This window comes from Rhinatrema bivittatum, chromosome 7 (genome assembly GCF_901001135.1).
Source record: "Rhinatrema bivittatum chromosome 7, aRhiBiv1.1, whole genome shotgun sequence".
Classification (NCBI taxonomy): domain Eukaryota; kingdom Metazoa; phylum Chordata; class Amphibia; order Gymnophiona; family Rhinatrematidae; genus Rhinatrema; species Rhinatrema bivittatum.
Genome location: NC_042621.1, coordinates 161,639,856 through 161,654,263, shown reverse-complemented (window position 1 = coordinate 161,654,263; position 14,408 = coordinate 161,639,856). Strand labels below are relative to the sequence as shown.

Below are 14,408 nucleotides of genomic sequence, written 5' to 3'. Positions count from 1 at the left end.
AGTCCATGTCAAGAGGTGTTTGGAAAGAATTAGTATTTTGCATATTAGTTCTGTCATTCATATTTAATATGCTCAAGACTGCAATCATTTTATTACATAATATATGTCATGTTTTCTTTATTTCATATATGCTTTCTCTATATTTTTTTGTGTTCTGACTGATTCTAATGCACAGGGCACATATATATTATCTTGCTAATAGAATGTCTGTCTTTGAAAATTACTATTTCATCATGAGTTTTTAATATTACAATAAATGTTCAGATTCTCAACTAAGATTTATATGTTCTTGAGCCCAAAATAATTTAAAATAGTCAAGTAATGTAAAACATGGCATTAAAAGAACTCTTTTGAAGTCAGATAAGTTGCATTTTTATTTGCAAAATTTAAAAGAAAGCGTAAAAATGTCATCTATGCAATATATAGACTTGACTGATGATTAATTGGAAGGCAATTGAAGGCTTCTTTGTTTGGCTGGGAGTGCCTATTATGATGGTGAGTTTCAATTATAAGATTGTAAAGCTTAATAAAATTACATCAGAGGAAATATTTTTTTCATATACCATCTTTTTCCTCTGAGTTTTCTATCACCTCACGTAGTAAATTAAAATAAATTCAATAGTATATGCTATATATTGAAAATAATGACAAAGACGACCATATCATGGAGGAATAATACATTTCAAAGGAAAGAAAGGGAAATCAGTACTTCCAAGATGAAATTAAACAGAGCAAAAGGATATCATATGGCTTAAGATAGCCAGGTTTAGATTATGTTACAAACACTTCAGGACTGATTCACCAAAATTTGGAGCTTAGAAAATTTTTCTGCAGAAAGACAGCAAACTTGTGGAATAAAAAGAAGCATGTCATGTGTTCAGAAAGTAACCTTGCATTTTTCAAAAAGTTAAACCTCTTTTACATGAGTTTTTAGAAAGCTCCTATATTATATTGTGTAATATACTGTAATATTCAGAACTCTTATTGGTTATGAAAAGTTGCTCTTAAGATCTGAAATTTGGAGGAGGATGCTCTTTGAGCATTATCTGATTATGCTGTCAGCCTGGACTAAAGGAGCTACAAACACGTCATCAATCTTCAGTCACACTGCTTTATTTAAATATTCTCAGAACTATTAACGAGACCATGAGAAGCAATGTGGATAAAGGAAAACAATAATAAGTAGAAAAACAATTTTAGTACTTTAGAAAATAAAGCTTTTAGCATGACGGGCTAAAGATGGGAAATCATGTATATATAAATTAAAAAATGGACTTTACTATGTCCTCATTTCCTTAAGGGCTAAACAGGAAATCAAAGAAATGAGTTCCTCTACTCCATGTTTCTATGGTAAAATACACTGAAATCAAACAACTGCAGCATACAGAGCAAACTAGCAGTGTAAGACAATGAACATAGGAATCTTATTACTCTCAGATAATGTTATCTCTATCAATAATCCTCTGACTTTAACTGTCCAACACTGGAAACACATGTCCATATAGGAGAAACACATTAAAAGTGTAGAAATACAACTCACACAAATGCACATTTTTTTCTTACACATAAGGGTAGATTTTAAAAAGGCTGTGCGTGTAAAATCTGGCCTTTAAGCCCATGGCCGGGCCTTGTGTGTGCCAAGCCTATTTTCAAAAAGGCCCGGCCACATGTGTAAAGGCTGGTACGCACATGAGTGGGGCCTTCCTGAAAGGAGCAGGCCGGGGGGCGTGTTCTGGGCTGGCCCAAACAGCGCCATTGTGCGCTATCCCGAAAACCTGGCTCCCGGCACAAGCAACTTACTTCAGCTCAGGAGCTGAAGTAAGTTGCTTGTGCCGGGAGCTTGTGCTTGTGCTTGTGCTTGTGCTTGTTTCAGCAACTTACTTCAGCTCAGGAGCTGAAGTAAGTTGCTGAAACAAGGTAAAAAAAAAAAAGAAATCTAGCCTTTAGGGGGTGGGAAGGAGAGGGGAGGATAGAGAAGATGAGGTAGGGTGGTAGGGAAGTTCCCTCACAATTGGAACGGACTAGGAGGTAACTGGGGAAGTCCGAAATGCGTCACCGTGCGAGGTTTGCAAAAATCTACCCTCACTTGCGCGCGTGGTTTACAAAATCCGATGCGCATGTGCGCGCAGCCCAACAGTTTTATAACATGCGCGCGCCGGTGTGCACATGTTATAAAATTGGCGCGTCCATGTGTGCACGATGGGTATTCATATAGGGGTATTCGTATTGACATGGCATGAAAAATACAATCTAAATGCAGGCCCCAGCCCACCCCCACCACCATTAGCATCACCCACCCCCCAGTGCCAGTACAATAAAAACATGTATCCCCTCAGGCCTGCCAACCCCTCCACTCATCTTATCCCATCTATGGGGTTGTAGAAGAAGAAGAAATAGGGCAACAGCAGTCCCAGTCACTTCTATTCCTATGGGTTTTGTTTTCAAAATGGTGTTAGTTATCCTTGAGCCAGACCAGAGAATGACACCAGCCTCAGAGCTGGCCAGCGTCCTTTTGAAAATAGGACCTGGTGGAGCAGGCGTGACTGGGGATCACTCCTGCCCTATTTTGATGGGGTAAGATGGGTATGGGAGGGTGGAAGGATGGGGAAGGCCTGTGGGGAAGGGAGTAGTATTTTGATTGTGATGTTGCTGGGAGAGAAAGGATTTGGTAGTGGATAAAGGAACCTAGATCATTTTCTTTTCTTTTTTTTCATCTTCGTATTTATTCTTCAATTAAAAGAAACAAACATCAAATGAAATGATAAACAAATTTAGACAAAAAAGAAATGAAGCAAGATTTTTTTCCTGTGCACATCTCTACAATTTAACTATGTAAGGTTAACACTTACAGTACAAAACTTCCTACCTACATGCTAGGTATAGTCCTCTATCGGGGCATGTAAAATATATAGAGGGTCTGATGCTTGTTTGTGAGTTGAACACCAGTAATCTGTGTGGGTTCAAAAGCAAAAATGGTCAAGCAGAACCTGGCTCAGAGGCAAGGGCTGCGTTTATTATGTTGGACGAAAGTCTCCACCCAAATGCCCCTTTCCCCTCTGTGACCCCACTGACAGCAACCCAACTTCTTCCACAACTAATAATGGCCTCTCTCTTCCAGCAAAACCTTTTATGCCCCTGTTTTGGGGTTGCCAGCAGTTAGAGTAAAATCTTGTAAAAATTACTGATTTCTCAGGGTACACAGGTTTATTACAACAGCAGCAACAACAAAACGCATTTCCTTCAAGAATCTCCTTTAGCATAGTATCAGTCCCGTTCTCTTCTTCCCCTTGAGCACAGAAAACAGCACTTAGTCCATCCTTTTTCAGAAAAGAATAACTTTCAGCACCCACAAATCCTTTTATATCTTCTTCCTTGGTCCCGGGAATAGGGTTCCCCACTTTAAAATCCATGATTCTTCTCAGGTGGCCCAGTAGCACTGCTCAGGAGTATATTCTGCATCTCCTGCAGCCATGACATCTGCTGAACACTGGCACTGGCTGCAAGAATGAGAGAGAGACTCTGCCCCACTGACTTCAGCTACTTGCCAAACTCTCCTATCTGTGTTAAATCCCAGTGAGCACCAATTTGTTTTATGCTTGGATACACTCCCCCTAGTGGTTCTTTCTCAAATAATCCCTTTGAAGAGATATACAAATCCCCATGATAAACCTCTGCAATAACAATATATCATTCAACCCCAAAAGTTGAGGCCAAGTGCATCCCTCCTGAATTTCTCCGTGGGCCCATTTCTATTCACCAGGCCTTGCTCTAAAGCACTCCTCATATCCATAGTTCACGGTCCTGTGCTATCTCTTATCTTTAGGTTTAAATTCACCTCTCCTTATCCATTCCTGTGTCAGATTTTCATTTTCAGTGATTGCTAAAGTAGTTTTTGTATTTCCTGTTTTAATGGTGCTTTTGCTATTTCTTTTTCCTTGTTTGCTTGTCTAATTCTTTAAAGATATTTACTTTCTCTTGTTCTACAAATTATTGTTTTACTGATTGATTCTAATTTATTCCTTTTGTTCATCGGACCACTTATCCATGTTGAAGGATGGAGACTGAACTTAAGAACATAAGAACATAAGAAATTGCCATGCTGGGTCAGACCAAGGGTCCATCAAGCCCAGCATCCTGTTTCCAACAGAGGCCAAAACCAGGCCACAAGAACCTGGCAATTACCCAAACACTAAGAAGAACCCATGCTACTGATGCAATTAATAGCAGTGGCTATTCCCTAAGTATAATTGATTAATAGCCATTAATGGACTTCTCCTCCAAGAACTTATCCAAACCTTTTTTGAACCCAGCTACACTAATTGCACTAACAACCTTCTCTGGCAACAAATTCCAGAGCTTTATTGTGCGTTGAGTGAAAAAGAATTTTCTCCGATTAGTCTTAAATGTGTTACTTGCTAACTTCATGGAATGCACCCTAGTCCTTCTATTATTCGAAAGTGTAAATAACCGAGTCACATCTACTCGTTCAAGACCTCTCATGATCTTAAAGCCCTCTATCATATCCCCCCTCAGCCGTCTCTTCTCCAAGCTGAACAGCCCTAACCTCTTCAGCCTTTCCTCATAGGGAAGCTGTTCCATCCCCTTTATTATTTTGGTTGCCCTTCTCTGTACCTTCTCCATCGCAACTATATCTTTTTTGAGATGCGGCGACCAGAATTGTACACAGTATTCAAGGTGCGGTCTCACCATGGAGCGATACAGAGGCACTATGACATTTTCCGTTCTATTAACCATTCCCTTTCTAATAATTCCTAACATTCTATTTGCTTTTTTGACTGCTGCAGCACACTGAGCCAATGATTTTAAAGTATTATCCACTATGATGCCTAGATCTTTTTCCTGGGTGGTAGCTCCTAATATGGAACCTAACATCGTGTAACTACAGCAAGGGTTATTTTTCCCTATATGCAACACCTTGCACTTGTCCACATTAAATTTCATCTGTCATTTGGATGCCCAATCTTCCAGTCTTGCAAGTCCTCCTGTAATGTATCACAGTCTGCTTGTGATTTAACTACTCTGAATAATTTTGTATCATCTGCAAATTTGATAACCTCACTCGTCGTATTCCTTTCCAGATCATTTATATATATATTGAAAAGCACTGGTCCAAGCACAGGTCCCTGAGGCACTCCACTGTTTACCCTTTTCCTCTGAGAAAATTGACCATTTAATCCTACTCTCTGTTTCCTGTCTTTTAACCAGTTTGTAATCCACGAAAGGACATCGCCTCCTATCCCATGACTTTTTAGTTTTCGTAGAAGCCTCTCATGAGGGACTTTGTCAAACGCCTTCTGAAAATCCAAATACATTACATCTACTGGTTCACCTTTATCCACATGTTTATTAACCCCTTCAAAAAAATGAAGCAGATTTGTTAGGCAAGACTTCCCTTGGGTAAATCCATGTTGACTGTGTCCCATTAAATCATGTCTTTCTATATGCTCTACGATTTTGATCTTGAGAATAGTTTCCACTATGTTTCCCGGCACTGAAGTCAGGCTCACTGGTCTATAGTTACCCGGATCGCCCCTGGAGCCTTTTTTAAATATTGGGGTTACATTGGCCACCCTCCAGTCTTCAGGTACAATGGATGATTTTAATGATAGGTTAAAAATTTTAACTAATAGATCAGAAATTTCATTTTTGAGTTCCTTCAGAACCCTAGGATGCATACCATCCAGTCCAGGTGATTTGCTGCTCTTTAGTTTGTCAATCTGGCCTACTATATCTTCCAGGTTCACAGTGATTTCGTTCAGTTCGTCTGAGTCATCACCCCTGAAAACCATCTCTGGAACTGGTATCTCCCCAACATCCTCATTAGTAAACACGGAGGCAAAGAATTCATTTAGTCTTTCTGCAATGTCCTTATCTTCCCTAAGAGCCCCTTTAACCCCTCTGTCATCTAATGGTCCAACCGACTCCCTCACAGGTTTGTTGCTTTGGATATATTTAAAAAAGTTTTTATTATGAGTTTTTGCCTCTATGGCCAACTTCATTTCAAATTCTCTCTTCGCCTGTCTTATCAATGTTTTACACTTACCTTGACAATGCTTATGTTTTATCCTATTTTCTTCAGATGGATCCTTCTTCCAATTTTTGAAGGATGTTTTTTTTGGCTAAAATAGCCTCTTTCACCTCATCTTTTAACCATGACGGTAATCGTTTTGCATTCCTTCCACCTTTCTTAATGCGTGGAATACATATGGACTGCGCCTCTAGGATTGCATTTTTAAACAATGTCCAAGCCTGTTGAACACTTTTAACCTTTGCAGCTGCACCTTTCAGTTTTTTTCTAACTATTTTCCTCATTTTATCAAAGTTTCCCTTTTTAAAATTTAGTGTTAGAGCTGCAGATTTACTTATTGTCCCCCTTCCAGTTATTAGTTTAAATTTGATCATGTTATGATCACTGTTGCCAAGTGGCCCCACCACCGTTACTTCTTTCACCAAATCTTGCGTTCCACTAAGAATTAAGGGGCGGATTTTCAGAGCCCTGCTCGCGTAAATCCGCCCAAAACCGGGCGGATTTACGCGAGCAGGGCCCTGTGCGCCGGGAAGCCTATTTTACATAGGCCTCCCGGCGCGCGCAGAGCCCCGGGACTCGCGTAAGTCCCGGGGTTCTCGGAGGGGGGCATGTCGGGGGGCGGGCCCGGTCGTCGCGGCGTTCCGGGGGCGTGTCGGCAGCGTTTTGGGGGCGGGTACAGGGGCGTGGCTACGGCCCGGGGGCGTGGCCGCGCCCTCCGTACCCGCCCCCAGGTCGCGGCCCGGCGCGCAGCAGGCCCGCTGGCGCGCGGGGATTTACGTCTCCCTCCGGGAGGCGTAAATCCCCCGACAAAGGTAAGGGGGGGGTGTAGACACGGCCGGGTGGGTGGGTTAGGTAGGGGAAGGGAGGGTAAGGTGAGGGGAGGGCAAAGGAAAGTTCCCTCCGAGGCCGCTCCGATTTCGGAGCGGCCTTGGAGGGAACGGGGGGAGGCAGCGCGGCTCGGCGCGCGCAGGCTATACAAAATCGATAGCCTTGCGCGCGCCGATCCAGGATTTTAGTGGATACGCGCGGCTCCGCGCGTATCTACTAAAATCCAGCGTACTTTTGCTTGAGTCTGATGCGCAAGCAAAAGTAGGCTGATCGCGCTTCTTTTAAAATCTACCCCACAATCTAAAATAGCTCCCTCTCTTGTTGGTTCCTGAACCAATTGCTCCATGAAGCAATCATTTATTACATCCAGGAGCTTTATGTCTCTAGCAAGTCCTGATGTTACATTTACCAAGTCAATATTGGGGTAATTGAAATCTCCCATTATTATTGCACTGCCAAATTGGTTTGCTTCCCTGATTTCTCTTAGCATTTCTCTTAGATGGTCCAGAAGTAGTCCGAGGTCACGTGCCAGAGGGTCGTCGCTTACCAGTCCGAGGTCGTATACCAAGGGATCGCCACTTGCCAGTCCGAAGTCACACACCAGGAATCACCGCTTGCCAGTCCAAAGTCAAACACCAGGAATCACCACTTGCCAGTCCAAAGTCAAACACCAGGAATCACCGCTAGCCGATCTGAAGTCACACACCAGGAATCACCGCTAGCCGATCCGAAGTCAGGAACCAGGAACACCAAGACAAGACAGGAACAAGGATCTGAAGTACAAGAACTCACCGAAGCAAGCAGACCTGACTATGTGGGACGTTGCCAAGTCAACGAATGAGCAGAGGAAGCCTCCTTTTATAGTTCCTCTGCTCTGGATCATTGGAAGTAGCTGTGGTTAATTAAAGGGCTTAGGTCCCTTTACATAGAAACATAGAAATGACGGCAGAAGAAGACCAAATGGCCCATCCAGTCTGCACAGCAAGCTTCACACATTTTTTTTTCTCTCATACTTATCTGTTTCTCTTAGCTCTTGGTTCTATTTCCCTTCCACCCCCACCATTAATGTAGAGAGCAGTGATGGAGCTGCATCCAAGTGAAATATCTAGCTTGATTAGTTAGGGGTAGTAGGGGTAGTAACTGCCGCAATAAGCAAGCTACACCCATGCTTATTTGTTTTACCCAGACTATGTTGTACAGCCCTTGTTGGTTGTTTTTTCTTCTCCCCTGCCGTTGAAGCAGGGAGCTATGCTGGATATGCGTGAAGTATCAGTTTTTCTTCTCTCCTGCCGTTGAAGCAGAGAGCCATGCTGGATATGCATTGAAAGTGAAGTATCAGGCACATTTGGTTTGGGGTAGTAACCGCCGTAACAAGCCAGCTACTCCCCGCTTTGTGATTGCGAATCCTTTTTCTTCTCCCCTGCCGTTGAAGCTATGCTGGATATGCGTGAAGCATCAGTTTTTCTTTTCCCCTGCTGTAGAAGCAGAGAGCTATGCTGGAAATGCGTGATGTATCAGTCTTTCTCCCATGCCGTTGAAGCAAAGAGCCATGCTGGATATGCATGGAAAGTGAGGTATCAGGCACATTTGGTTTGGGGTAGTAACTGCCGTAACAAGCCAGCTACTCCCCGCTTTGTGAGTGCAAACCCTTTTTTCTTCTCCCCTGCCGTTGAAGCAGAGAGCTCTGCTGGATGTGTGAAGTATCAGTTATTCTTCTCCCCTGCCGTTGAAGCAGAGAGCTATGCTGTATATGCATTGAAAGTGAAGTATCAGGCATATTTGGTTTGGGGTAGTAACCGCCGTAACAAGCCAGCTACTCCCCTCTTTGTAAGTGCAAATCCTTTTTTCACATTTCCTCTTGCTGTTGAAGTTTAGAGCGATGTTGGAGTCACAGTAAGCATGTGTATGTTTATTGAATAAGGGTATTGTGTCCAGGCAGTAGCCATCATTCTGGCGAGTCACCCACTCTTCATTGGCGGCCTCTTGACTTTATGGATCCACAGTGTTTATCCCACGCCCCTTTGAAGTCCTTCACAGTTCTGGTCTTCACCACTTCCTCCGGAAGGGCATTCCAGGCATCCACCACCCTCTCCGTGAAGAAATACTTCCTGACATTGGTTCTGAATCTTCCTCCCTGGAGCCTCAAATCGTGACCCCTGGTTCTGCTGATTTTTTTCCTACGGAAAAGGTTTGTCGTTGTCTTTGGATCATTAAAACCTTTCAAGTATCTGAAAGTCTGTATCATATCACCTCTGCTCCTTCTTTCCTCCAGGGTGTACATATTTAGATTCTTCAATCTCTCCTCGTACGTCATCCGATGAAGATCCTCCACCTTCCTGGTCGCCCTTCTCTGTACCGCTTCCATCTTGTCTTTGTCTTTTTGTAGATACGGTCTCCAGAACTGAACACAGTACTCCAGGTGAGGCCTCACCAAGGACCTGTACAAGGGAATAATCACTTCTAATGAGGAGGTGTGGCCTTGCGCCTAAGATGGCGGCGGCCATCTTGAATTCCCGACCCGTGGGGGAAGCTGCCTGACACCGCGAGGAGGGAGCAGGGATGGCCCCCTTGTGCGGGAACCCCAGCAGATGCCCACGGAGGCCCACAGTCCAGCACTGGCGATTCCCTGACGCTGCTGCGGCGGCCTGCCGGGCCAGTCAGGTAGGGGGACGCGGTCGCGGATGGCCGCGGAACACAACAGCCATTCATGATCACTACCATTCTGGTCCATTTTAATATAGTCAATTACAGTCCATTGTATTTCATTAAATGAATGATGGCATTCTTGAATATAAATGTTCATTGGAGCATCTGTTTTTCCAGTTTGAATGCAACTTCTATGTTCTATTATTCATGTCTTGATGATTCTTTCAGTTTTCAAATATAATGTTTGTCATAAGGACATTTAATCAAATATACAAGAAAAAATGACTTGCAAATAGTAAAAAATGAAAAAATAACATAATATCCATTCTTAGAAAAAAAAGAGATCCTTCCATAGCCAATGAGCACATTACACAGTTGTCATAAGCATAATGTTCCTTTATCGTTATTTCTTTGCTAGTCTCTCTATAGTAGTACTGATCAACACCATGGAGCTAACAACTTGCTCCTTAATATTATGTCTTGTAGGGAAGGCAAACGTTACATGTACTACCAACACAAACCAATGTTTCTTGATAATACTGTACACTTGCAGAGTTAAAGAAATATGCTGTAACACAAAAGTAAGTCATTCCAAGCAGATAATCACAATCTTTATACAGTAATAATAAATCACAGTTCGATTATAGGGCCCATAAAATTGCTTTCTTCACATAAGAGACAGGATATCTTCTTCCAAGAAAATGAGATGACATAATATGGGCTTGTGTCTTAAAGTCATCAATGTTGGTACATAAATGGCAAAGCCTAAGGAACTGACTGGCAGGTAAATTGTTCTTAAAGGACCCGAGATTTAATCTTTTGAATCACACAACAAATTATTTCTTTCAATATGTTTTTGATAAATGTTAGTAACAAAATCATTTTCAATTTTTTAAATTGCGATATTCAAGAAGGAAATTGAGTTCTGATGATATTTAACGGACAATTTCAAACACGGATCTTGCTTTTTAAGCCAAACATAAAAGGCCAACAATAAAGACTTGGCACCATTTCAGATATAAAATATGTTATTGGCATAGCATTTCCACATAGCAAAATGAACCATCCATTCACTTCAATAAAGAATGGACTTCTCAAAATCTGTCACTTATAAGTTGGTGAAATCAGGAGTCATTGATTAATTCAATAACCTTGAGGAAAATAAGGGACAAAGAAAAGAGAAAAACAGTTGTATTTGTGCCCTATCACTTCACAATTATGGGGAAAGCAAATCCCTGAAGAAGCACAACACAACATAATATAGCAAATATTACATTAACTGTGGCTGGGATATTACTACTCCCAAAATGTGTGATTAATCTTCAGGGGATAAGGAATCCTCTGTTTACCACAGAAATCCTCTCATTAATACATTTATTAAGTTGGGATTTTGTTTTTTTTTCTGGTAGATTGATGGACTTTCTAAAATAAATGATCAAAAATGGGAAAAAAAATTGTTCATATTTGTTTAATTTTAAAAACACATAAGGCCTCCAGTCTGCTGCTGCAAGAAATCTACTATGGTACAGTTTTGCCATATAAATTGATGCTGACCTGGGCTTGGATGGTAAAAATTGACAATGGTACCAGCCTCAGTCTCACACTAAATACACCTTCCACATGAAGCTTACATTGTTAGTTTTTCATATAATCATCAAATGGAACATTATACTTAGAACCAGAGCAATCATATTTGTGTTAGTTGTGGATCAATTGCTATAATCATCTGCCCTTAGTAAATCAATTTAAACAGCCTACTATATTTGTATTTTTGTTTTCTTATGCACATAAATCATCAGCTTAACTGACAATAAGGAAATAGCCTCTCTCAGCCCTGACATAGGTCCATGTTTTGATTTTTCTCTACGTCAGGGGGAAGAAATCTTTTGGTCTCACTCAATCAAAAAAATGCCATCCTCTCATTTCATGAATGCTTGTCAGTTTAACTAAAATGGAAGGAGACATGGCAGGTATTTTAAATACCACTTTTAATGCGAAGGCAACTACTTCTTTTGATTGGATGTCTTTATTTAATTGGTTGTCTTTTCTAACAGTGTACACACTAACCAATGCATTCCTATAACTGAATGGCATTCAAGATCATCATTGAAGCCCTCAGATTTCATGGTGTTTAGATAAAAAAATCCAATACAGTTTTCAAAAAGCCAGCTTTGCTTGAGGATTTTCACTTCTCCTTTCTAAAGGGACTTGTTCCAAAAAAGCCCACTTCAACTGTGCAAAAGTATGTTGCACATATACGCAATGAGACACCAATGGCACCTGTAATTTATGTGTGTTAATATAACTTTGATATTTTATTAATCTCACTCTGATCACTCATTTGGTACATTCAATGTAGGTCTTGTTACATTGACACATATCAAATATATTACCACAATCCCCATCCTGAGAAATTGCCATTCATAACCTTCAATGGTTTCATCACAGAATAAACAATTCCCACATGGCCAATGGCCTTCAATGTCATTTACCACTTCCTCAGTTTTCATTGGTAGCCATGCTTTCACAAGATCTTTCATATTATAACCACTAGAAAAGCAATACATGGTGGTTCAGAAAAAAAAATGTATGTAAAAACAACACTTGCCAATGTTTGTGGATAATCTCAGCAATCTCCATCACTCAATCTCTGTAACATAGTATACACACCAATTTATGCCATCTTGAAATTGTTTATAAGAGAATAATAATTGTTGATTAGAGTATAAAGTCCAACGATATGATAATTGGAAGGCTGACCAAAGAATCCTTGGCATAAAAACCTATTATACAACTCTCAAGCCTGTTGTTTGTACTCAGTCACAAAAATTGACTAATTGGTAGTTCTGTTTTCGTCTTCATACTTCATACTTCATATACGGTGTGATACGATTATCCCCCTTCAGTACATCTTCTGACACCCTCTCTCATCCCTCATTACCGCTTTGGCAGTTGTTACTGGCTTGTAGATCATTTTGTTTAGGAAGGATATTGATTATAATAACCTGACCAGACCGCTGAGAGGACCGGACAGGATTAGGAGGAGCAGACCAGGCTGGGGATTAGCCGTGGAGAGCTCTGGATGCCTGTTGTGTCTAGGTTCTGGTTCTGGTAAGCGTACCTGGGACTAGCCACACCGTCGGAAGGAGAGGGGGCTCCAGGTACTGTGGTGTGTGGGGGTGCCAAGGAGAAGCCCAGGGGTTATGCAATCGATGGCGGGGATGTATACTTCAGAAGTGCTGGTGTAACTTGTTCTTCTGGTAAGGGTATAAGCAGAGCCTGGGGGCTGGCAGAGTTTGGTGAAGCAGTCTGCACTCGGATCCCCTTTTCCTTTCGTTAACAGGTACCCAACGACTACGAGGGTGTACGAAGAAACCCTGGCAAGCAGCAAGAGGCACCACGTAGAGAGGATGCAGATGCTGGCCATATTGGGAGAAGGAGGCCTGAGAACGATGGAAAAGCCAAACGAAATGGACACCTGTGATTCACAGAACAGAAGCTATCACAACCCACTGTGGAAAAAGAGATGGGACTGTATACCTTCAGTTAAGAAATCACTGGGACTGTTTCAACAGGGTGTAGATGGTGATGTTAAAATTGGTGATTTTATAGGCAGCCAGGGGGGCTGGAATGAGGAGCAGTGTCCTTGTGACAAAGGGATATACAGGGAACTGCAAAAGGTTTATGAGGGGGAATATGTGTGTCAAGTGGTTTTATAGGCAGCCAGGGGGGCTGGAATAAGGAGCAGGGTCCTCAGGAGAAAGGGATATAAGGAACTGCAGGAGACTGACACAGCATGGGCCAAGAAGGGTAGATCCCCAGGGGTGGGACTGAACCCACCAACCAGCGGCCAAAGATAGAAATGGCTGGGAAGGGTCCTAAAAAGGAGAAAGAGGAATGCTTATGGGGCCCGCAGCCAGACCAGGTTAAGGAAGACTGCCCGTGTGAAGAAGTACACAGAGAGGGGCAGGAGATTAAGGTGGCAAAGTTAGGGTCTGGCACAGGAAGTGTCGTACATAGAGGAGCCCGAGGGACACCCCAAAGAAAGGGAAAAAAGGTAGAAGCCAGGGGGGCAGTACCTCTTGCCAGATTTGTGGAGAAGACATCCATGTAGGGGAGACTTGTCCCAAAGACCCACTAGAAAGGCTATACAGAGAGTGGGTTGGGGAAGGGACAGCCCTTGAGGGGTCTCCGCATGGAAGGGGGGTGAGTATAGGCAACCCCAACGTTTGTACCCAGGTTGAGAATAGGGGTGGTTTTAAGGCGGAACAGTCAGGGGTGTTTTGCACGTTTTAGTAAGGACAATAAGACCCAGAAGATGAGGGCGGTCACGCTAGGCAGATAATGATGGGGGAGGTTGGAGAGAGTACCTCACAGTCTCAAGGTGCAGGTGACCCAGATTTTCATGGGGGTTGTCTTTCAGCAGAATCCCACGAAGTAGGAGAGGCACACTCTGGGCAGGAAGGGACAGTAGAGGGGAATAAAAGGGAAATTTCTCCAAGCTTGTTTCCCAGCCAGAGAAGGGGGCCTGGCTCCGGAGGGGTTGAGCACTGCTGATACTGAACAGGAAAGCAGCACCAGTGACAAAGTAGTAAGGGACTCCCCTTGCAGTGGTCAAAAGGGGGAGGGTTATTTGAAGATAGGGAGTGTGGAAGGAAGCCTAGAAGTAGGCAAGACCCAGGTTAAAGGGGAAGAAAGCAAGAAGAAGCAAGCTGATTTTAAGAAGAGGGTAGAAAGAGAAAGTTTCCTCAGTACAAGGCATCCGGGTTGAGCAGGAGAGTCCGCGCAAGCCAGGGGGAAGAGTGGATCAGGACTCTGTAGGAGGGTCCTTGGCCCAACAACTAGCTAGCCCTTCAGGGGAAGGTGAAGGTAGAGCTGGAGTTGG

The 14,408-nt window shown here is 42.6% G+C and overlaps 1 protein-coding gene across 1 annotated transcript in view; it reads left to right on the top strand.

Moving 5' to 3' along the window:
- Positions 1–13,007, top strand: part of SH2D4B (SH2 domain containing 4B) — a 195,997-nt gene extending 182,990 nt beyond the window's left edge. The window contains exon 8 of the mRNA XM_029610702.1: positions 12,867–13,007. Coding sequence (XP_029466562.1) covers positions 12,867–13,007 — 141 coding nt within the window. The remainder of the gene's footprint in view (positions 1–12,866) is intronic.
- Positions 13,008–14,408: the final 1,401 nt, after the last annotated feature.